Source organism: Oryzias melastigma, linkage group LG3 (assembly GCF_002922805.2).
Source record: "Oryzias melastigma strain HK-1 linkage group LG3, ASM292280v2, whole genome shotgun sequence".
Taxonomy (NCBI): Eukaryota; Metazoa; Chordata; class Actinopteri; order Beloniformes; family Adrianichthyidae; genus Oryzias; species Oryzias melastigma.
In genome coordinates this window covers 34,528,084-34,551,488 of record NC_050514.1, presented here as the reverse complement: position 1 = coordinate 34,551,488, position 23,405 = coordinate 34,528,084, and the positions used below count along the sequence as shown (strand labels likewise).

Genomic DNA, 23,405 nt, shown 5'->3' with positions numbered 1-23,405 from the left:
CGAGCTTTGTAAACATCCAGTAAAGAACGTTGGAGTAATGCTCAACATAAAGAGTTTTTCTCTTTTTTCATTCAGAACAAAAGACTGTAGGCTACCGAAGCGACGGCGCACTTTCTGAGTGTCACTCCTCTCTGTGCCTTAAAATCAGGAGCGTGAGCTTCCTCTCTCATCAAATAGTAAACTCCTCTGGATGATGGTTATCCTCCACGATTATCTTCTCCAGCTGATGCCATTTCTCCATGCAGCGACATGGAGAGAGGAGGAGGAGCGCCCTCTGCTGTGCAGAGATGCACCTCCTTCAGACGCATTTCTACACAAACGTCTGGAGTTGTCTGAGTTTTTGTGACGAACCGGAGGAGTCACGATCGAAAAGAAATCTGCAAATACGTGAAACCGCTAATAAAGAAACGCGAAGAAGTGAGGGATCACTGTATTAAAACTAAAAACAATGAGAAAAGAGTGACGAGACAAACAAACTCTGGATCATGGTAGAAGACGACACTGGTTCAAAAAGTTACAACATTTTTTTATTCTTAAGTGTTTATTTCATTGTTAGTGGCGAGTCCTACTTTGAGATCGAGGAACTTCTGCTTCAATTCTGAGAAAACTGCTGCGTTTCTTAAGAAGAACCTGAACATCCGAGAAGTTTGTTTATATGCTAATGTGGGGGGGCGGGGCCAACAGGTTCCCCGGAGGCCGTATGACTTCATCCTTGTGAGTGAAAACGACAAAGAGGATGAAGACAAGATTCGGAAAGAGAAAGCTTTCATCAAGAAGCTGAAGGAAAAGCATATTCACGTCGTGGTGAGTTTCCTCTAAATGTTGAGACGATGAGGATTGGACCAAGAGAGCTCATACGTGCACGTGTGCGTGTGCATGTCGGCGGACATGAATTTGCAGGAAATCGGCCACGATGATAAGAAAATGTTTTATGGCCTTCGAGCTCCAGAAGAGAAGTTTGAAGATTATCGATACCTCCTCAAAGTGTCAGACTCCTGCAACAGTGGAGACGTGACCGTTACCCTGGCAACCAGGTACGACACGCATGCATATACATCCTCACTCATGCACATACACGTGCAAATCTAAATTCACACACAGATTAACCAACACATTCTCATTCCCAAGTCATCACATTAAGTTAAGAACCCCTCCGCGTCAAAAATGGTCATTTTGTGTCTCCAACTCCTCGTTTTCTGACGTGCTTTACCAGAACTGTTAGCAAAGAATTATCTTATCTAACTCTGCAACTACATATTTGATTAGAGTTCATTCATATAGAACTGGGGACAGGTGGGGGCGTGGTTCACGGGCAAGAGCAGGAATGTGAAATCTCTCCTGCAGGGAGTGAGAAAGAGGAACAACACCCGAATCACACTGCACCAAACAGAAGCTCAGATAACTAAATAATGAATAAATGGGAGACGTGAAGCAAACGAGATTAGAGGACAGAACCCCAGAGCTAATGTGATGATAGAAAACTTAAATCTGAACGAGAGCTACAGCAGAAGGAATCGACCACCAGAGCTCGAACCAGTTTCCCTCTGCTGAGTTCTGTGAAGAAATATGTTTATTAATTATTAATTAAAGTTATAATCATTCCCTGAACTTCACTACAGTAGGTAAGGAAGCAATAAACAGCAGACGCAGACCAGGCTAGGGTTAGAGTACCGGCCACATCCTGAGTTTTGGTCCACGATTGGTACCACATCTAACAAAATAACCAAACTCCTGATTTAGCACATCAAAAAATGACAAGTTTGGTATACCCACAACGTCAAAAAGTGTCAGGGAGTGGTCCTTAACCAAATGTGAATATGTGACGACTTGGGAATGAGAATGTATTGGATAAACAAACAGACACGTGCACTCAGGCATAGACAGTTAAAATGCTAGATTTCAGTCTGTTTTGGAAACCCAATCAAAAAGATAATTGATTAAAGTGACTGAAAACATCCTAAAACTCTTACACAATGATCTGTAGAGAGAATAACATCAGAAATTTGACATTTTCTACTTTTTCCATGATCACGCTCTTCCTCTCCTGTTTAGATATTGTATTTTTTTGGGGAAAAATATTCCGATTTGAGAGAAATCCCATTCCAGCTGGTTTCCTCTGATGGTCCTCTTGTTTGGTCAGATGTAAAGCTGAACTCGGGTTTCTCTCGTGTCTCTCTGTCAATGTTTCTGTTGTCTGAACTTTGACACACTTTGATTTTTCCCTCAGGATCAGAATTGTTCACTTCATTCTCCATCACACACGGATAATCACAGAAGGTGAGGAGGAGCTTTTAACGATGTTCTAGAACATGTGCAGCAGTGGCAGCATCTTCTCACAGCCATACGTTCATCCTGACAGACGGAGAAGAAGAGGGCCTGGTGGAGCTGATGAAGGACGGCGTGTTTGAAACCAAGTTCTGCTTACATGAGGTGATCCTGATCTCATCCTGATCCAGAGAGATCTGCTCCTCCGTGGAAAGTTGAGGCCATCATGGTTTGAAAGAGGAGCTCAGATTTGGATTTGATCCTCAGAGAAGTTTTACTAAGAGTTATTGTTCAAACCTGACTTGGACTTGGATCAAAATCTTCACTTGTTTCCTCTGAGATTTTTTTTAGTCCAAAACTTGTAACTCGAAGACTTCACTGTGATTTATCATCTGACTTGAACTAGGACTTGGTCTTGATCAAAGACATAAACTGACTTGAACTTGTGACTAGAAACTGGACTCTTGACTGAAATGTTGAAGCTGAAACGTGACACGGACTTGTTAAAAATGACAGGTATACATTTCTGCTTCAGATAGAAGTGACCTTCTAACGCCGTGGTCCCTAACCTCTCAGGTCACGGAGCGGTTTCAGTCACGCCAGACTTTAAGGGACCGGTCCGAACAGGGCTGAAGTTGGCTTTTTTAATCCTCCAGTTTCAGAAATCTATTTTCAAAATTAAATGCTACTATAAGAAATTTAGTTTAAAAGAATCTAAAAATATCCGATTTTTTTTTTTATACAGAGGATGAAGGTTCAATGAAACAGTGTTGTTGATTAGCAGAAGTCGTTTTCCATGAAGGAAACATTTAATTGAATATCATCTTAACATTAATCCAGACTCCATTTATCTTTCAGTGCAAACAGATTGATTAGATTTTATCTTTACATAAATCCTCATTCATTGGTTTTTTTCCAACACAAATGAACATTTTCTGGGCTAAAGTTTCTGAATGGTTGTTAACCTAATTCAGCTTTTCTGTAGGAAGTTTCTGCAACTTTATCTGATTGAATCTTTATTCTCTGTAAAATGTTCGAACGTTGAGATGTAGATTTTCTCTTTAACGTCAAAGTGGAGGCTAACAGCTGGAAGCTAGCTTCAACTATGTCTGACTTTTAAGGTGGTATGGATAAATTAAGCAAAACAAAATGAAACAACAGCATAATATAAATGTGAATCATGTCTCAAACTTTATTATGTGTTTCTGAAACAGTCGAGAGTCTGTAGCGTATTAACCCTCTCCTATCTGAGAACAACTGCCTCAATAATGTTGAGGAATCTCCCGGTTTTGTCTGTAAATAGCAGCTTTATAGTTCTCTTCTTCTGTTTCCTCACTGGATCTTTTCGTCCTGAAGAAACTTTCCAAATACGTTTTATTGTTTGGTTTTTGTTAGCTTTTTCGTTTTGTGCTACTAGCTTAGCAATCCAGCTAGCCGCTTTGAGTCACATGACCAAGAAGGATGCTGTGAACAGAATCTGAACGCTTTTTCAAAATAAAACTTCCTTCAGGATCAGAAGATAAACTAAACTGAAATAAATACAGTTATTGTTTTTTAAAATGTATTTCTATCCGCGGCCCGGTACCGAGTGACCCACGGTCCGGTACCGGTCTGACTAGAAACCAAAGTGATGTTGGGACATTAAAAATATATATATATATTTACTCTATATAAGGGCAGTTGTAGACATGAAACCAAACCTCTACAATAATCTGATTGTATTAAAACGAGTGTCTTGTTACATTTGGGTTTAAAAAAAGAAGAGATTAAACATTACTTACTGAAGGAAAGTTTTTGGTGTGAAAAATTCTTTTAAAAGTTGTTGCAAAAGTTCCCAAAAGTCATGCTTGTGATTCTTTTATCTTGAAGAGACTGAACCAGAAGAAGCTGGTGGGGAGCTGGGCGCGATGGACGGCAGTGTTCAAGAAACAACCGTACGATGACATCCAGTGAGTCCACGTCTGCGACTGTCTGGACCTTTGATGGTGGTTCTGTTCTAGAGTTCTAGGAAACAATCTCATCAGTTTGGAGCAGAAAGAGTGTCAATAGAAGAGTTTAACATCACAGTCAAAGACTTTTGAGTTCTTTTGAGTTCGAAGCTCAATAAGAAATTGCCAATAATTCTGATGAAATGAAACTTTTTTTTCAGATGAAACTTTTGGTTTCTGTGCAGGAAATACTTTGGGGAGAAGGTGGCGCTGTACTACCTGTGGCTGGGCTGGTACACCACTCTGCTGATTCCAGCGGCGGTTCTGGGTGTCGTGGTGTTCCTTTATGCCCTCGCGTTTTTCAAGACCAACCCTCTCATGTGAGTTTGAGTGAACTGAACTCACACATGTTTTGAGAATATGCTTGAGGACATGCTGGAAGGGCTTTGACAACATGCTTCACAGAAAAGTTGTTGCAGAAATGAGACTGTGCAAGTCGTTTACTCAAGAAAACACATTTCTTGTGAGTCAGAATAAGTCACAGTTACTCAGTTACATTTTACTTGGGTGTCTTACAAAGGAGCAGCTGAAAGGTTTTCATAAACTTTCAAAAACTTGTTATTGGATCAAAGGAAATTTTCTTATGCCCATTTAGATTTAGATAAATACTCACATCTTGTGTATATGCATATTTATTAAATTATTATTTGCATTTATCACCATGGCACCGTCATAGCTGTGGTTGTCTTATGGCAGGAAACTCTAACATTTCATACTACAGCCCCTCCTACGCATAAGACTGTTTTACTCCTTTTTCAAAAGAAAAACTTTAAAACTGCAATTTTCTTGAATGGATACAAAACACAAACATTTCTGGTCCCATCAAGTCAAAGTTTTCTTTTCATTGCTTTTGGATGTTATGAATGTTATCTGTCACGTAAATCTGCATCCATCCATCATGTGGGATCAGGTCGTGGGACAGAGCAAAGATCCCCTGACTTCCCTCTGCCCTGCCAATCTCCTCAATCTCCTCTGGGGGGGACAATTAACAGTCTATAGAAACTGCACTGACACCCCCCCACCCCGCAGGTTCCAAACAGGAAGTACCTGCTGAATCCCAGAAGCCAAAACGCTATAGACTTCCATAGAGAAATAAACAACTTTTGGTCAGTCATTCTATTGTTCAGAAAAACCATTCTTGTTCGTATAACATCTTCTTGATAATCCTCATTTTTTTCACATTTTTTTCTTTAGTTCAAGTTAATTAAATTACAAACTGATCAATTAGATACTTCAGTACAAGCATGTGGTGCCCCCTGACCCTCACCGCAAACTTTTGATTCATGGAAACCCTTATGTTTGTTATCGACAAAAGTCCAGTAACAAAACAGCACTTGGGTACAGATCAGGGAGGCCATTCCTTCCAATCACGCCCCTCCACGTGCCGCTGCCATTGTCCACGTGGCCATTAAAGTTCCCCAGTGGGACAAAAGGGGGAGCTTTCCAGAACCCCTTCGAGAGACACCATAAGGCTGGTACTCTGAAATGCTGTTCAGTCAAGGGCGAAGAGACACAATCCTCTTGTCTACAGAGGTGAATCCTGACTCTTGATGGCCGACCTGGGGGCCCAAACTGCCCTGCCACCTCACCATGAACTACTCCAGAATGGTAGAGAGTCCAACCCCCCTCAAGGGATTGAGTTTCAGGGACCAGGCTGACCATATCTAACCGGTACCTCTCAACTTCCAGCACAAACTCAGTCTCCTTCCCACCAGAGAGGGAACATTTCAAATTCTAAAAGACAAGTTAATGACTGGAGTTTGGGCCGCCGTGGGACCTGGTTCTATCAAGCTAGACTCGACCGGGGCCCATAGGAAGCCTGTACCAAGGAGATTTCAATTCTGTTATGACTGTCAAGGGACATGATGAACTTTCTGATGTGAATCTGAAATAACATTTGGTTTGTTAAATTGTTTTTCAATGCAAATGAACCCTTTTGATCTTCTGCTTTTATCTCTAGTAAGGAAGTGTGTGAGTCCAACATCACCATGTGTCCTCGATGTGAGAAAAGATGTCCTCCATGGAACCTGTCTGACACTTGCACCTATGCAAAGGTGAATCCAGTTGTTTGCTCTTCTGTGTTCCTCAATCAAAAGATAAATACAATATACTCACAATGCAGTTCTACAGGCCACTTGGGGGTCCAATCATCCAGCCTCTGCTTCAGCTGGTCCCAGACCTGCTCTATAGGGTTCAGGTAGTAGGTCGTTGCTGGCCAAACCATATGAGCCACTCCCACTTTCTGAAGTCCAACTGTGACCATTCTGGCACCATGTGTTGGAGCATTATCATCCATGAACAGAGTTTGGGGTGTTCTGGTGGAACTGGGGGATGATGATGGTTCTAGAGAGTCTCTGAGTTAGGAAAGGGCAGTGACTGAACCATCTACAATAAGCAAATGGGTTTTGCTCTGACTCTTGTGCTGTCATTCCATTCAAAGCGGTGGAGTGGGTTGTGAATGGTTTGTCTGGGGACCCTTGTACCCTCACATCTGGTAAAGGGGCTGCAGCTGTGTGGCATTTGCTAAACCATGTCTAGTGCAAGAGGTCATTAGGTTCTGGTCCTGGTCGTGGTCTGTCACCAGTGGATCTCCACTCCTGGGTCTATCACAAACTCTGGCAGTAGTTCTGTGTCTTGATCAAGTCTGCTGATGAAACTCTGAGACTCACCAAGTTCTCCAGCAACTCTGTCTACTACCAACCTGAAGGCGTGGTACGACCAGGTGGTGCTGCTCGCCCGTTACGTGACGTTCATGGTTGTTTGAATGTTGAACTTGGAATGACTTGCTGGTAAAATCAGTTTTTTTATAACCGATGTACCTAAGGTTGACATTGATGCTACATTGAACATTTCTTAGAGAATGTTTATGGTTTTGGTCCCAATAAGTAAAACACAGTGAGACAGTTGTGTGGAAAACACTAAATGAGGTGTGTCTATCAGCCCAATACAATTGTCCCCCAATCTCAAAAATCTGTGAAGTGACACAAATATTGTGTTTTCAGTTCAATTTTATTTTATTTATATAGCCCAACATCACAAAGAAAATTTGCCTCATTGGGCATCATGCCGATAATTTTAAAGATGCGGAAAATTAGTCCTAAAATATGAAAAATAGCTAAAGACTAAACAGACTAAATAAAGTGGTTGTCCCTGCCCTTAGACCCTCCCTCCCGATAACATCATCCACTGAACTTATTGTGAGCAGTGTAAATGTCATCGGTCCAACCGATCTCTAGGTCAGATTTGATCTCTTGTGCGTGTTGGGTTGTGCACCTGAATAAACTATGGAAAAAACAACTATTAAAAGATGTGAACATCCTCGCACTGCTACTTAACCCCTCCGCTCTCCTGGGCTTGTTTACATTGAAAGTGGGGTCATCTGAACCCCACGAGACAGTGTGCTAAACTTTTTTTTTTCAATGATTTTTTGATCTTTACTGATGTCCAATGACAGACATGAAGTCTTGTCCATCTTTGTCATGGAAGGGCTAACACCTCAATGTAAGGGTGGGGTCATCTGGACCCCATAGGAGAGCACGAGGGTTAAAGGAAATGATTGAAAAATAGTGAAACTTTTGTCGGAACTTTTTAGACCAGCCTTGAAAAATTCTGTGTCTCTGCAAAATCCTGGAGGAACTGACTGATGCAAATCACAAATGAAAATAAAAGACTCTCTTTGAACTACTGTAGCTTTTCAACCGTTTACATTGTTAACGTAATTCCAACGGATTCTGGTGCAGAGAGAAGGGACTTGGTGCCCACTTGAGCTAAAGCTGTTAGGTAAATGTGTTAGGAAAAATCCGTTGGAAAATGTCTGCTATAGATGTGGTGAGGTTTGTGTAGTGAGGAGATGCATACGACAGACTAGCATGACTAGCTGGTTTACTTCTAGTTTCTCTTCATGATCTGCTGGTCTGAACTTGTTTGGGGCATGAACAGCTGTTGGAACTGTGTAATGTTTTCTGATGCTTTGTTCTTCTTAGACATTGAAGCAAAACCAAACTAAAAAATGTGAGACATAATTCAGCCTTTACTGCCCATTTAAACCAATAACTTAGGAGTCTTTTCTCCCACAGGTCAGCCATTTGTTTGACAATGAAGGCACAGTAGCTTTTGCCATTTTCATGGCCATCTGGGGTAAGTAGCATAACAAGTTGGTTGTTTTTCGTTCTGATTGTGTTTTTATGGGTTTGTCTTTTGGGGTTTCAGCCACTCTGTTCCTGGAGCTTTGGAATAGAGAACGGGCGAAGCACGTTTCCAGATGGAAGGTTTACGACTGGTGTGAAGAAGAGGTTTGGCTCTCTCAACAATTTTATTTAAACTCACTTAAAGTTTCACCGGAAGTTTTGACTAATCGTTAACAATTAGTGCTTTTCAAAAATAAACTCACTTATAAAATCATGTCCCATAAATCCTAAAATAGCTCTAAATAAATCTTATGATGCATGCTGTGTATACCAGAGCCGAGTGGCCTTCTCTAAGCATGTGAAAGTTCACACACTGGATGACTTTTGTCCCCACATACCTCAGTTCTCTTCTTCTAAGAACCACCAGTCACGACGCAATGTCCTCCAGAGATGTTTCTCATCTGCAGTTCCCCAGATTTAAGTCAGGCACACAAATCCACTGGATTGTTTCCCTTTTGGTTTCATTTGTTTTTGTTCAGTAACCGTCGTTGACCTCACCATCACTCCTGAACTACAGTTGTCACTTTATCGAAGATCAAAGAAAGTGACTTCAACTGGAGTCATGTGATGCATTGCAATTCTGAGACAATAGCACTTTTAGGCAACAAGTAATGTGTAATGGATAAGAGTCTGGTAACCTGTTATTACAGAAAACTTTTGCATATTCAAAAGTATAGTTTGTTTAAAACTGCTTGATTCAAGTTCAAATGTGTAACATGTAATTTGTGCATAAATCTGTGTCATCAGGAGGAACTGATCATGGAAATCGTCAATAATTCAGAATGTGAACCTCAAAAGTTCAAACACTCCTACCTAAAGAGCACGCTGGTCCTGGTCATGGTGACTCTCATGGTGAGTCACGCTTTCAACATCTGCACCAATCCACTCCACCATTGCCATCAAATGCCATGTAAACACGTGTGTGAATGTGTGTGTGTTGGTACACTACTGTTCAAAAGTTCGGTGTCACTCTCTTTTGTATTTTCCATGGAAAGTCCATTTTATTTACCAAATGAGTTATATAATGAATAAAACATACAGTCAAGACATTGACCAGTTTAGAAACTATGGTCATTTTTGAAATCATATATATATATATATATATATTTTGTCAAAGAATTCTCCATTTGCATCAATTCCAGCATTTCACACCTTTGGCTTTCTAACTGTTAGTTTGTTGAGGTCATCTGGAGGAATTTGACCCCACCCTTCTAGAAGCCCCTCCCACAAGTTGGATTGGCTGGACGGGCACTTCTTCTGTCCCATACAGCCAAGCTGCTCCCACAATAGATCAGTGGGTTTAGATCTGTGACGGTGCTGGTAGATACTGTTTCTATATAAATAGTTCTTGTACAGTTTCTAGGTGTGCTTTGGGTCACCGTCCTCTTGGAGGATGAAATTGGTTCCAATCAAGTGCATGTCGTTTTAAAATGAGGTGATAGCCTTCCAAATTCAAAATCCCTTTTAGAATGAACAAATCTCCCACCTTACCGGCACCATTGCAACCCCAAACCACCATGTTATCCCCACCGTGCTTGACAGATGGCATCAGACACTCGTCAGCATCTTTTCAGTTATTCTGTGTCTCACAAATGTTCTTCAATGTCATCCAAACACCTCAAACTTGGATTCGTCCGTCCATGATACTTTTTTCAATCTTCTTCTGTCCAATGTCTGTGTCCTTTTGTCCGAAATGATCTTTTTCTTTGTTAGACCGTCTCAGATATAACTTTTTCTTTGCCACTCTGCCCTGAAGGCCAGCATCCCGACAGTTTCCTCTTTACACAGGTGTTTTCCAAGTACTGTTTAATGAATCTGTTAAATACTTGAGGACCTGTAAGGTGTCTATTTTTCCAACTGGAGACTAATTTACTGATCTTCTTTCTCAGTTGTCCTGTGGGTTGTGTTGCAGTTGCTGCTGATTATCGGACTGGCTCAAGCTCTTGTGGTGTTTCGAGTGGTGGCCGCTCCTCTGCTGTCGGAAAGCAAGTGGGAGTTCATGAAAGACAACGCCAACACCGTGGCCGTGATGCTGGGAGCTGTGGCGCACTACTTCACCATCCAGATCATGACTCACGTTCGTATCTGCCCACAAAAAACATTTCTTATCTTCACTAAACACTCCAATAAACAACCAACCTTGATATTTATCTTTTGTGGAGTTTGAGTTGTCTGAGTAAAAGCATTTTTTAGTTTTCATGCAAATTTCCGCCATTCTAAATACATTTAGGAGCTGACGACATAAATGTCTCTTTTTGCTTCCTGCAGGTCAACAGAAAGGTGTCACTAAAGCTGTGTGAGTGGGGTAAGATCCTCTAGTCACTTCACATTATTACAAAGGATGTTTGTCATCATGAAGAATCTTAATAAAGTTTGTCACGCTCACTGTCCTGAATGGAACTGGACTGTTAGGGTGGTTGGGGGGTTGAAGGAGAGCCTGGTGTCATCAGCATAACAGAGGAAATGTTTACGTCAACGGGAAATATTGCAGGAGGGAAATTAATCAATAAAGAGACGGGCCCAGGACTGAACTCTGGGGGGCACCTGACAGATGGGATTTAGGAGGTTTCAGTTAAACATACTGAATGCAGCCTGAGAGGTTAAGGATTTAAGCCAGTCTAACGGAGTATGCCTTTTTCCAATGGAAGTGTTGATCAAGGAGGATGGTGTGACAGATGGTGTAAAAGCTGCTTTAACGTCACAGAGGTTGAGAACGGCGAGGAATCCAGTTTCAGACCTTGGTCTAAATCCTGGAGAGATCTTGAAAGATCTTCCACCAGAGATGTCCAGGGAACCGGGGTTGGCAAATGTAAACAAATCCCAGCGGCGTGGATTCATTTAGCTGGGAGAAATGGAGCGACTGGGGAACAGAAGGAGGCCCATGACAGAGCCCTGGGGCACACCTGAAGAGGCAGAGGAGAGTGGGAGTGGAAGGTTTAGAGTTAGATGAACTGGGTAAAATGAACAAACAAATAATGGATTTAACCAGGAGGCTACAGTTTATGGTTCATTGCTTTGTTTGCTCTTAGATTCTGGTCTAGTTGTTTTTTTTTTTTTTTTACAATTGTTTTCTATGTTGTTTTTTTCCAGAGAAGCCAAACTCATTTGCTGCCAAAGAAAAAAGTTTCACTGTCAAGATGTTCACCTTCCAGTTCTTCACTCTGTTCTCCTCACTCTTCTATGTGGCCTTCTTCCTGGGCAGGTATGACTCCGCCCTTTGATGTCGTCATAATGAGAGGATCCATTCCTTAACAAAACCGTCATGCAGAACCATAAACGCGAATATCCATCCATTTTCTGAACCTGATGAATACTTTCTGGCTCAGAGTTGCTGGAGCCTATCCCAGCGACTTTCTGGTGAAGGTGGGGTTACCCTCAACAGGGCGCCAGTCTGTTGCGTGGACACAGAATCGCACACACATGCATCCTTTGAACATTATTATCAGAATACTAGTCAAATGTTTTTAAAAAGTGACTCCTGTCATATGAGTAAATGTAGGTTTGGGTAAAAGCTGATCTCTCACGTCATGCAAACACATTTTTAAGATTATGCGTTTTTTTTAAGGATCTATTTTTAGTGCAAAAGTTTGGCCTTATGCTGATGATGTTGTGGTGTGCTCGCTCATAAAGGATGAATGTTCAACGAGAAAAGGAGATCTGTGTTTGGCTGGATAGAACACACAAAGAGCATGAGCCTCAGCAGTCACACATGCTGGTTGTTGAGGTTTTGTCATCTTTCTAAACCAAAAGTTTGGACTTCTTTGTTGCTCTAAGGTGTCTGGACCCTCGTATCTGCTACTTGATCTGTTTCTGGTGTTTGCTTTAAGGGATCCCAACCCTGACATTACAGGCTTATGTAATTCATCAAATCTTGCAGTGAAACTAATTAGATGCCAAATGCTATGAACAGAAGTCTTTTAATAAACTTGTTTCAATGTTATGACAGGATAAACGGCCATCCGGGGAACTACGCACGCATCGCAGGATTCAGACTGGAGGAGGTAAGAGGACTGAGCTTACACAGAAGTTAGAACTGCATCGTGTTTACTTGTGTTGTGTGTATCACAGTGCCATCCCAGCGGTTGTTTGACGGACCTCTTCATCCAGATGGCCATCATAATGATGCTGAAACAGGTCATCAACAACATTGTTGAGTTCATCGTCCCGTAAGTGTTTCCTCTCTGCTCCTTCAGTCCGAGTTCTTCCAGAGAAAAACACGTTTTAATCTCTACAGCTGGCTGAAGAACTTCTGGAGAAAAAGAGCCACAAAGGCGCTGAGGAGGAGATGTGGTCACTGTTACCGGTCCGCCTGCCGTGATGAAAACGGTCTCATTGAGCCGTGTGAGGTCTGCAAAATAGCAGAGTGGCTGCGAAACTACCAGCTGGCTGATTCCGACTCCTTCAGTCTGTTCAATGAGTTCCTGGAGATGGGTAAGTCTACTGGACTCCAGTCGTTTTGTCTTTGAGTAGAACTTTTAGAGTCGCAATGTTGGATAAAAATAATACTCTTTTCTCCTGGATTCGTTGATTGGAAAAACACTTTGACCCCAACTAAACTGTAGTGCTAAATTGTGTGTTTTACAATCCAGCTTGCAGTTGATCAAATATTTGGCACATTCTAGATTTGTTTTACCAATGTTCTAATTTGGAATGTTTAGTTTCTTTACGCTAAGTTTTACATTTTTTGGGGGCATGATTTCAGGCTTTTTATGTTTACTGTGCATTTACACTTTATTTTTATTTGCAAATGTTAAAAACTGGATTCCTTTTGTGTCGCTGGCTCTTGTTCTTGCCTTGCAGTGATCCAGTTCAGTTTCACCACCATTTTTGTGGCGGCGTTCCCTCTCGCACCTTTGCTGGCTCTGATCAACAACATCTTTGAGATCCGTCTGGACGCCATCAAGATGGTCCGGCTGGAGAGACGCCTGGTTCCAAAAAAGACCAACAGCATCGGTAAGTGTTTATCTCAATCAAAGTCAGGTTAAAAACTTGTCAGTGAGGCAGATGCATTACAAAAATACACTAAATACAGCTGTGCAAAGAGATTTTGTGCAAAACGGAAAGTACAAGGAGAAAAACAGAGGCATACACAGCTGGATTGAAAACTTAAAGTTTTTACTAGAATTCTGCTGTCTGGTGGCAGTTGGGTAGAAGCTGTCATGCAGTCCCACTGTTCTGCATAGCAGACTGCAAAATCCTGAAGCCTGAATGTAGGGCTGAGAAAGGTCAATGAGATGGGTGAGTGGGGTCCCTGGTGGTCTGTGGTCCCCTTCGCCGGGCAGTGTTGTTTGTCCAGGTCAGTGATGGTTGGTAGTGTGACCGCTCTTCTGCTGACCCCGCCTCTTCTTGTCTGAGGGACTGCTGCTCTCATGCCCCAGAGATGCTGCTGGTTGGCACATTTTCAGTGGTGCCTCTGTAGAAGTTGATTTGTGTCGATGGGTTAGCCTTCTTTAGCCTCTGCAGGAAGTGCAGAGAGCCCTCTTTACAGTGGGGGAGGTGTCCTGAAACCATGTCAGGTTCTCAGCTACGTGGACCTCCAGGAACTTGGTGTGTGGGGATGATCTCGATGTAGAGTGGGGTGTGCACAGGCGTGTCCTACTGATCAGGTTGTTCCTGAAGTTGCATGATTTGTGTTTATAGGTGTTTGGAAAATGGTCCTGGAGGCCATTGGAGTGTTGGCAGTGATTGCTAACGGTTTGGTCATTGGAATCACGTCTGATTTTATCCCTCGCCTCATCTACCGTTATGGTTACGGCCCGTGTGCCAGGGGAGAGACCGGCGTACAGTAAGTCCTTCAAAATGACTGATGTACCTCAGCAGACAGACTCTGTGAAACCATCGTGTGTTCTGTTGTTGCAGCTGTATGAGTGGTTACATTAACAGCACTCTGACCACGGCCTACATGGTTGTCAACAACACAGACGACTTTGTTGCTCCAAGGGAAAGACATCTCCACAATGTAACTCCATGCAGGTAAGACATGAATGATTGTGCACATTTTAGAGACAAAAGCTAGATTAACTTTTTCTACTAAACACCAGTAAGATAAAAGAGCTTGTAGTGGATCTCAGACTAAACCCTCCAACACAAACTCCTGGAAAACACCAGATTTTAAAAGTTTCAATCTTTGAAACTTTTTTGAAAAAGCCTGTGGGTAGAATATCCAGACAGCAGGAGGAGGAGTTCAGTTGACATAGAATGTCCTGCAGTTCTTTACTGTTTATGGGTTGAAACTGAGCCATTGGGTTTATACTGGTTTCTTGTGGATAGGGTTCATATCCTGAACTTGTAGTTGGAGAAACAATTGTTTGTCTAATGTTTATGATTTTGTCCCTGAAGAATTTAGCAAAGTCATTACAGGCTTTGGTGGAGTAAAGTTCTGGTGCCACTGACACAGGGGGTTTTGTCAACCTGTCGACTATATTAAATAAGGCCCGAGCATTATGGGAGTTTTTGGTAATAATTTCAGAAAAATAGGACTTCCTTGCATTGCTCAGTTGTAAATTATATAAGTGAAGTTTCTCTTTATAGATGTCATAATCTACCTGTAGTTTAGATTTTCTCCATCTGCGTTCAGATTTCCGTTCTTTACCAGAATGGAATTTCTCCATGGAGATTTTTTCCTACCAGAGATCACCTTCACCTTACTGGGAGATATACTATCCATACATTTTGACACTAAAGCTATTAACAAGTTCGTTGACTGAATCCGCTGAGAGTATTTTTAGTTATATACCGTTTTGTGATCTCCTCCCTCAAAACATTTGTTTGTACTGAATCACAGCAGTGATCAGACAGACCTAAATCACATTTATCCTGGAAATGTTCAGACATTTGGACTCAGTAAATTGAGAATATGCCCTTGTTTCTTTATCCACAACTTTATTTGCTTGTTTTTACGAAACTTTGAGTAGTTTTTGTTTCATTCTGAGCAGCCTGGGATCACCTGGTTATGGAATAGTTAAAGTAACTGAAAATCATCAACATAAGAACATTTTTGAAAATTCAGGTAACATTTAATTTCAAACTGCACACAATTTTACAAGGTTTAACTTGACTTTTTTACACAATTGATCAGTATGGGCTGTGACCCTTGTGATATCCCAGTCTTGTTTACATTAAAAAAATATTAAAAAATAAATAAATAAAAAAAAGTTTGGTCATCTTGACCCCACAACACAGCGCACTGATTTTTTTTTTAAAGGATTTTCATGTCCATCTCTGTCATGGTAGGGATCACACATCAATGTAGAGTGGGGTCATCTGGACCCCATAAGATAGCACAAGGGTTAAAAGAAAGCTGAGAATCTACCGAGTCTTAATTCTCTGTAAAACATTTGCATTTAACTGTCTTTAAACAGTTTGAAAATTAGATTTTTCCTCAACTTTTGACTCAAATGTTGAGGGGAAATCAGGTGCTAAAAGAAAAAACAAAAACAGATGCCAACATCAGCCTTGTACAAGCCGGTGTTTGAAAATATTGTCTAAGATTAAACTGGTGCGCGGCCTGAAAATGTTCGGTGACCACAGTTCTACCCTGTAAAATGCAGGGCCGGATAGAAAAAGAGTTCTTTAAAGGGCAACCAAACCCTAAATCAACTTTTTTGTCTGTTGACCTCTATAAATGAGGCTTTGAAAGTACCATCTGTTGTTCATTGCCAAATTTTTTAAAAATTAAAATAAACTTGTTTCATTCTTGAAAATATAGTCAAAAACCGTCTGTGTGCTGCCCCCTACAGGTTGAATCGAGGTATTACAGTTACATTTTCTAATTGTCAAACCATGTAAGTTTCAGAAGTCTGACAACATGCTCTGCAGCTCCAGTGATGATAAGTCCTGCTCCTCAGCCCCACCCAGGGCTGAAAGTAGATTTTTTGTTATGCCGGTACTATGACCCCCTGGGTACCCCCGGCTCCTTGTCCCCCAGAGCGCCGTCCCTGGAGCGCCGTCTCCCGGTGCACTGTCTCCCCGTGCGCCTGCTCAGAAAGTTGGGGGTCTGCAGCCCTCGGGACGTAGTGCGGGATGCAAGCCGGCCACGAACCGGAGCTTGCCGGTTCCGGCTCGCGGCCCAGTGGATGGGGACCCGTGATTTAATGGGACCGGCTGGCACGTTGGGTAGCGCTGAGTTGGGGACACCCAAATAATCAACAAAGTGCCCGGAGAGAGCGCAGACCAAGAGAGAGATGCACAGGATTTGATCAACTGGCCACTAAAACTATCCGAACAAGTATCCAAATAAAAAGCTTCCGGCTCTCAGCTTGAGTCCGTTTTAATTTGTTTTCTTCCATTAAGTGACTGCGGCTTTTGTCATGTGAAAACCAGCTGATCTCTCCAGCCGGAGCTGCATTCTGTCTCCAATTCTTTTACCGGAACGCCGCAGCAGAGCGTTCCGGCTTACTTTCACCCCTGGCCCCACCCCTCTGACTGGATTTTCACATTTTGGCTGTGGGTGGAGTCAGCCTCCAACTATCCTATAAAAAGGCTGGTTGTGTCCTGTCTGAACTCTGGGAAGTGTTAGGAAACTGACCTCCATCATGATGAGCCCTTCAGCTCCAGACTGTGGAGGCTCTGAGGAGCTCAACCGTTAGAGAAGGAGGAGGAAGGAGCATCATCATCATCGTTCTTCCCTCCCAACAGGAAAAAGACCCCATCACTGCAGTCACAGAGAAATACTGTCCTTTGCTGGTTAAAAAATGTTTATATTTTTACTGTTTTTTCCCACTAGACCTTCAGTACCAAATGAATTTCTCCACTGTGGGATAAATGAAGTTTTATCTTGTGTCTGCAGCTTCAGAGACTTCCGGAGTGAGGAAGACCACAGTCTGACCACTCACTTCTGGTTGGTGTTGGCCGCGCGGTTCGCCTTCGTCATCCTCTTTGAGGTTTGTGTCGGGCAGAATGTGGGCAAGAGTCTTCAGGAAGTTTTTAACGTGGTTCTCTGTGCAGCATGTGGTGCTGGTGTTCAAGTTCGTGGCAGCCTGGTTCGTTCCCAACCATTCCCTGAGCGTGAAGAACGAGCGGCTGGAAAGCAAGCTGAAGCGGCTGCAGGAAGAGCTCGAGTGAGTCTGAGCAGAAACTCCAGAGTTTACTGTCCCGCTGTGTTAGTCCACCTCATTAATTAACATAAAAAAATGAAATGCTGCAGAACCAGTGTTTTCCAAACTGAAATCCATTACAGACTATTTCTATCCATCCATCCATTTTCCTAACCTGCCGTACTCTTTTTGGGACCATTGTGTTGCCGTAGCCTGTCTGGCTACAGTTGCCATTGATACACGTTTACTTTGCATTAGAACTACTTAATACTACTTAATATTCCAGTAATAAATAACTGGAATATTAATAAAAAAGATAGTCTTCCATGATGTATGATCCAGCATATTCTAATTTAAAACTAAAGGTTGTCTGGTGCTTTTGATGTTATTTTATTTGTGACTCACTGTCTTAGTATTTAGATTCTTTCATCTGAGTTCCTTACCACAAAAATAAATAATAAAACTTCTTTTGTCTTGAATTTCAGAGGAAGAAAAAAATCTAAATCCAAATCAACTGAAGTGTAACCTTCCCCTGACGACGTCACATCCATTTCCTCTGTCCCGGTAAATTTAAGGACGAATAAGGACTTTTATTTCTCCAGTTTTTCTTTGTTAATATGTAAATGGATTTTTTGTTGCTGTTTTCATCTTTTTTTAAAAGTGTGTTTTTGAAAAAGGGACAATTGATAAAACCTAGTTTTTATTATTTGAAAATGTATAAAATACTCAAATTCTTAGATGTCGGCGCAATAATTTATTTGTTAATGTTAAAAGCTAATGAGCGAATAATAAGTGGAAAATATCAGAGAGAATCCTGTCCTTTAACTGCAGGCTCAGACATGCAGGATGTTGGAAAGAAATGTCTTTAGAGAAGATCCACCAACGTCTGCTCTGATGTAAAATGGTCTTTTTCTGTCTTTGAATAAACGCTGTGTGACATCTATCAGCCGTCTGTGTCTGGAGCATGATTTCATCAAACAGGTTCAAGTTGACTCAAAGTCAAACACAAACGTATTCATGAAGACAAAAATGTGCACAGCTCTGCCAAAAAATACGAATACTTGTACAACAATGAGTTTGACGTGTGCAAATACAAATGTCTTGTTTAACTTAGTTTGAAAAACATCACGAGTTCGCAGACTTTTATATTGTCATGGAACATTGATTCAAAGTGTGCGCTATGTCAGGAAAAAGATACTAAAGCAGGCGCTGGACAGCTGACATGTTTTTATTCTTTAGCGTTACGTTGTTATGGAAATGTGAATCATTGGCTTCTAGAAGTGAGAGGACTGAGAGCTCTAGACCTGGCATTCTTTTTTTTAAATTGGTGAAAAAACAACAAGAATTTTACAATTTTACTTCTTTAATATAAATGACACACGTTTCAGTTTTTGTCCCACTACTGAAGCAGTTTCAGAAATAACGCTGAAGCACCACCAATGGGTCCATCTCTGTCACACTTTGAGAACCCACTCATCACATTAGTGAACGTCTTGTGTTCTCTTTGGACAGCTTGGGTTGATTTCTGAAGGACTTGTAGCATCACGACTTGGTGACCATTCTCCTTCACCTGCATTACATTTTTTAAGGAATTACGGCACATAAATGAGTCTATTTTCTCTCCATCAACACCTACATACCAACACTTGAGTAGAAGTCTGTTTTGATGCTTTGATACATTCGGATGTATTTGATCCTATTTGTAAAGAAGTACTTGTGTGTGTATTTTAGGATGTTCAGACTTCCTGTCATGAGAGACTTTATCATCAGCATTCTGTGAGTCAGCAAACCTCCACTGAGGGATTTCAGGGGAATCTGTCCTGAAGACGATGTTGAAAAAACATTTTGTGTGGTTTCTGATGGACGTCGAAGTCTTGAGCTGCAACTGAAGCTCTGCTGTTTCCAACTCTGATAGAACTCAGGTAGAAGTTTGACCGCTGTCGACCTGTTTTCACTCTAGAATCCTGTACTTATTTTTCTATCATCGTTGAAATTTGAAAGTTTGAACAAAAGAGAAAAGTGTGAAAATGTCCATATGTTTGTCCAGACATTTCAGGATGCTCTCCTTTCAGAAAGTTCCTCTGGTGTCGGATCAGAACATGAGTCCAGAGGTTTTGTGGATCATCCAGATGTTTCTCTGTCTTCTTGTTGCTCAGCAGTGTCTTTCTCTGTCTCCCATGGATCCATGTTGGTCCAAAAGTCTCTTTCTGACTGTTGGATCATAAACTCTGACCTGAACTGAGTCCACTGAGGCCTGACCTTCTTTCCATCCTCTTCTGGTTCTTTCATGACCTCCTGGACGCGTCCTGGTCGGGTTCTTGGACTCCTTTTAGTCAGAAAGGTTGTCCTCTGTTTAGATTTTCAAGTAGATGCTGGATCTCTGTGGATCTCTGGAGTCTCTAAGCTGGACTGGAACACCAGAAAGACTTTGGTTCTGTTCTTGTCATGTTTTCATCTGCAGTATTTTGAGTTCCTTGGTTCTGTTGATGTGGATTCTTGGTTCTGGCTGCAGTCTGGAAACATGACAGATTTCACTTTTCTAAGAAATATTTGATCCATGATGATTCTTTCATGGGTTCAGACATGTTGGAGGTTGATTCATGTTTCATGTAAATTCTCATCTTCTGGAAAACTGCTGCATTTGTTCTGAAGAACCAGAACCTCCAAGAACTCGGCTTCAGTTTCAGATTATTAGAAGCTTCAAAGGGACATTTACATTGTGTGGTGATGTCAGACTGAACCTTTTCTGATCACTCAGAAAGATGCATAACAAACAAACTTTTGTCAAACTGCAGTGTGTCCTTCATATATGTGTATTTACTGATGTGGGGGGCGGGGCTCCAACAGATGCAGAAGAACGACTTTGTTCTGGTGGGTAAAAAGGACAAATGGGATCAACAGGAAGCTTTCATTGAGAAACTGGAAGAAAAACAGATTGAAGTCGAGGTGAGTTTTACCCAAACAGAGAAGATGTGATGAGATGACTGAACCAACTCATATGTGCACGTGTGTGTGTGTGCATGTATGTGCAGAGAAGCGATGAGCATGGCAACATTTTTTATGGCCTGCGAGCTCCAGTTGAGGTGATGGAGGAGAAACTGTGCAGATGTGAGGAGTGTCACCATGGCAACTCAGTGTAACACATGCACACTCGTGTGTGCACACACAAACACATGCATTCATACTCACTCACACATAGACGCTAATGCTAAGACACATGCGTATTCACACTCACAATAATTTCAGAAAAATAGGACTTCCTTGCATTGCTCAGTTGTAAATTATATAAGTGAAGTTTCTCTTTATAGATGTCATAATCTACCTGTAGTTTAGATTTTCTCCATCTGCGTTCAGATTTCCGACATTCTCTTTTTCCATTCTTTACCACAATGGAATTTCTCCATGGAGATTTTTTCCTACCAGAGATCTCCTTCACCTTACTGGGAGCAATACTATCCATGATATTTGACATGTTGGAATTAAAGTTATTAACAAGTTCGTTGACTGAATCCCCCGAGAGGGGAGGAGTCAGAGAGAAAATCTGATTGAACATCTCACTAGTATTTTCAGTTATATACCGTTTTGTGATCTCCTCCCTCAAAACATTTGTGTGTACTGGAATTGTGCTCTCACAGAAAACACAGCAGTGATCAGACAGACCTAAATCACATACAGTCACCTTAGAGATGTTCAGACCTTTGGAAAGAAACAGATCAAGAATATGTTCTCTGTTAAGTCAGCCCAAAATTGTCCAGAATGTTTTTTAGGTCCCTAGTCTCTCTGGGTATGTATTCAAAACACTAAAAGCTTCCAAAAGATAGCGTCTTACACGGAAACAGTTCACTGAACACAACTGCAACCAGCCCCCCACCCCCGCTGCTCTTTCTGCTTGTTCTTTCCTCACTGAGGATGTGACGGCTTCAGCCAGTGTTGAGGTTTTTAAAAAGAAGCTTAAGACACGTTTATTTAACTCAGGCTTTGAGTAGATAGCATTTGGGATCTAGCATTTTACTATATTTTACCATGTATTTATTTGTTTTAAGCCTGTTACTCATGTTGTCCTTTTTTATGTGTTAACTCATTCTATCCTATTTCATTACTTTGTGGCTGCTTTTCTACTTTTATATTTTCATCTTTTATAAATATGTACTTTCATACTTTAGCTGTTTTATATTTCATCTATTCGATTGATTATTTCTACATGTTGTACTTGTATGTGAGCATCTTCTGTGTGTGTTCGGGCTCATGGAGTACTGCCCTGATCGTCCTCTGGCCTCCTCTGTTCCAGGTCCTCCGACCCGCCTAGCCTTGTACGCCCAGTTGGGCTCACTGGGCCCAGATGGCTGGGGGCTTTGGGCTGAAGGCTGCTGGGGATGAGCGGGACGTGCTGCTTGGATGGTAACACCTCAGCCAATAGGAATACAGGGTGGACAGGGCCTTCAGGTTACTCCTCTGTGTACTGCTTGCTTTGGGTTTGCTTACAATCTTTTATTATTTTCAATTATATGTTTGTTTCTCTGTTTATTATTATGAGGGGCTTATCACTCAGGTGAGTGTTTATGGTTTCCTAATGTGAATAAAGATGGAATAAACAAAGGGGGAGAGCACCCGGCCATCCCCACGCCAAGACCCCCCGCCGGGGCAGCAGCAGCCAGGACCCCCCCAACACCCGCCATGGAGCCGTGGAGAGAACCTGCCCATTGAGCAATCCTGCCAAACATTCAGACCAGGTCACGCGGGACCCCTGCAGAGGCCCCCCACACCTGAGAGCAGGAAGAAGCAGGAACACGGAGAGTGCAGACAGATGAAGACGGAAGCTCTCCGTCGAAACATGTCAGGTATGAAACAATCACGTGTCTGATAACAAAATAATTAAATCAGTTAATAATAATACAGACACTATGAATTTTAACGCGTATTTATTTTAATGAAGTCATTTGTTTTTCCTCAGTGGAAATGTTGGGTCAAAAGTTCTGCCCAAAGAATGACCGTTAAGCGTAGGACTTTAGTGGACTTTAGTGGACTTTAGTGGACTTACCCATCTTCAGCATCACATAGAAAAGACTCAAATCGTCTGAATCAGCCAGCTGGTAGTTTTTCTGCCAGTCGTTGAGCAAGCATTCATCACACTTCTCTTTCCAACAATGCTGGTGTTCATCCTTGCTATCAGGTGTGTCCGTTTTTCTCCCCCTCTTCTCCAGACAGCTGTAAGAGATGAACGCTAAGAACCCCTGTTTTTCTGTAAAGCGCTCAGACTAAATGAGTTTTGGAGGGAAAACGTACCGGAAGAGGAACTCAGCACAAGAAACTATGAGGTTTTTGCTGCTATCGTCAGCGCTCAGCCCCTTCGTTGTGGTTATTTTTCTCCACCTCATCTGCAGCCGGCTGTAAGAGATCGACACAAAGAATATGAAAATGTTTTCTTATTGAAAAGCTCAAACTAAAGGAGTTGGGAGAGAACACTTACGGTTTGGTGATCTCTGTGATGCTGCTGAAAACCTGTTTAAGTACCATGATGACGAGCATCTGGATGAAGAGGTCTGTCAAACACCCACTGGGGTGGCACTGAGAGACACACAACACACAAGTCAACACAACGCAGTTTGAACTGTGTATAAACGCAGTCCTACCTCGTCCAGTCTTTGTCCTGCAGTGCGTGCATAGTTTCCTGGATAGCCATTGTTCCTGTTTTAACATTAAGACAAGTTTATTTAACAAAACAAAAACATTTCTGTCAATCACATTTGTTTTACTGCAAGAAAGAATGAGGTACATTAGTCTGTAATATCAGAGCTGGGACTCTTAAAAGTAAAGACTAGAAACAGATCAAGCAACAGACATGAGGATGCAGACACCTCAAAGCCACAAAGAAGTCCAAACTTTAGGTTCTGGAAGATGTAACAGCAGCTAAAGTTCAAACTCTTTCTATG

The 23,405-nt window shown here is 41.8% G+C and overlaps 2 protein-coding genes across 2 annotated transcripts in view; one reads left to right on the top strand and one right to left on the bottom strand.

Annotated features, from left to right (window-relative positions):
• LOC112160560 (anoctamin-9) overlaps positions 1-18,421 on the top strand; it is a 24,702-nt gene extending 6,281 nt beyond the window's left edge. The window contains exons 3-24 of the mRNA XM_024295182.2: positions 685-804; positions 901-1,034; positions 2,228-2,277; positions 2,360-2,430; positions 4,135-4,214; positions 4,439-4,573; positions 6,214-6,307; positions 8,330-8,390; positions 8,463-8,545; positions 9,188-9,292; positions 10,353-10,517; positions 10,709-10,745; positions 11,531-11,642; positions 12,387-12,441; positions 12,509-12,606; positions 12,675-12,871; positions 13,241-13,393; positions 14,081-14,225; positions 14,300-14,413; positions 17,229-17,322; positions 17,387-17,499; positions 17,961-18,421. Coding sequence (XP_024150950.1) covers positions 685-804; positions 901-1,034; positions 2,228-2,277; positions 2,360-2,430; positions 4,135-4,214; positions 4,439-4,573; positions 6,214-6,307; positions 8,330-8,390; positions 8,463-8,545; positions 9,188-9,292; positions 10,353-10,517; positions 10,709-10,745; positions 11,531-11,642; positions 12,387-12,441; positions 12,509-12,606; positions 12,675-12,871; positions 13,241-13,393; positions 14,081-14,225; positions 14,300-14,413; positions 17,229-17,322; positions 17,387-17,499; positions 17,961-18,000 — 2,256 coding nt within the window. The 3' untranslated portion in view covers positions 18,001-18,421. The remainder of the gene's footprint in view (positions 1-684; positions 805-900; positions 1,035-2,227; positions 2,278-2,359; positions 2,431-4,134; positions 4,215-4,438; positions 4,574-6,213; positions 6,308-8,329; positions 8,391-8,462; positions 8,546-9,187; positions 9,293-10,352; positions 10,518-10,708; positions 10,746-11,530; positions 11,643-12,386; positions 12,442-12,508; positions 12,607-12,674; positions 12,872-13,240; positions 13,394-14,080; positions 14,226-14,299; positions 14,414-17,228; positions 17,323-17,386; positions 17,500-17,960) is intronic.
• A 4,018-nt stretch (positions 18,422-22,439) lies between these two features.
• Positions 22,440-23,405, bottom strand: part of LOC112160562 (anoctamin-9) — a 4,166-nt gene continuing 3,200 nt past the window's right edge. The window contains exons 3-6 of the mRNA XM_024295186.2: positions 23,106-23,160; positions 22,943-23,040; positions 22,759-22,860; positions 22,440-22,680 (exon numbers count right to left, since the gene is read on the bottom strand). Of these exons, the coding sequence (XP_024150954.2) occupies positions 22,491-22,680; positions 22,759-22,860; positions 22,943-23,040; positions 23,106-23,160 (445 nt within the window). The 3' untranslated portion in view covers positions 22,440-22,490. The remainder of the gene's footprint in view (positions 22,681-22,758; positions 22,861-22,942; positions 23,041-23,105; positions 23,161-23,405) is intronic.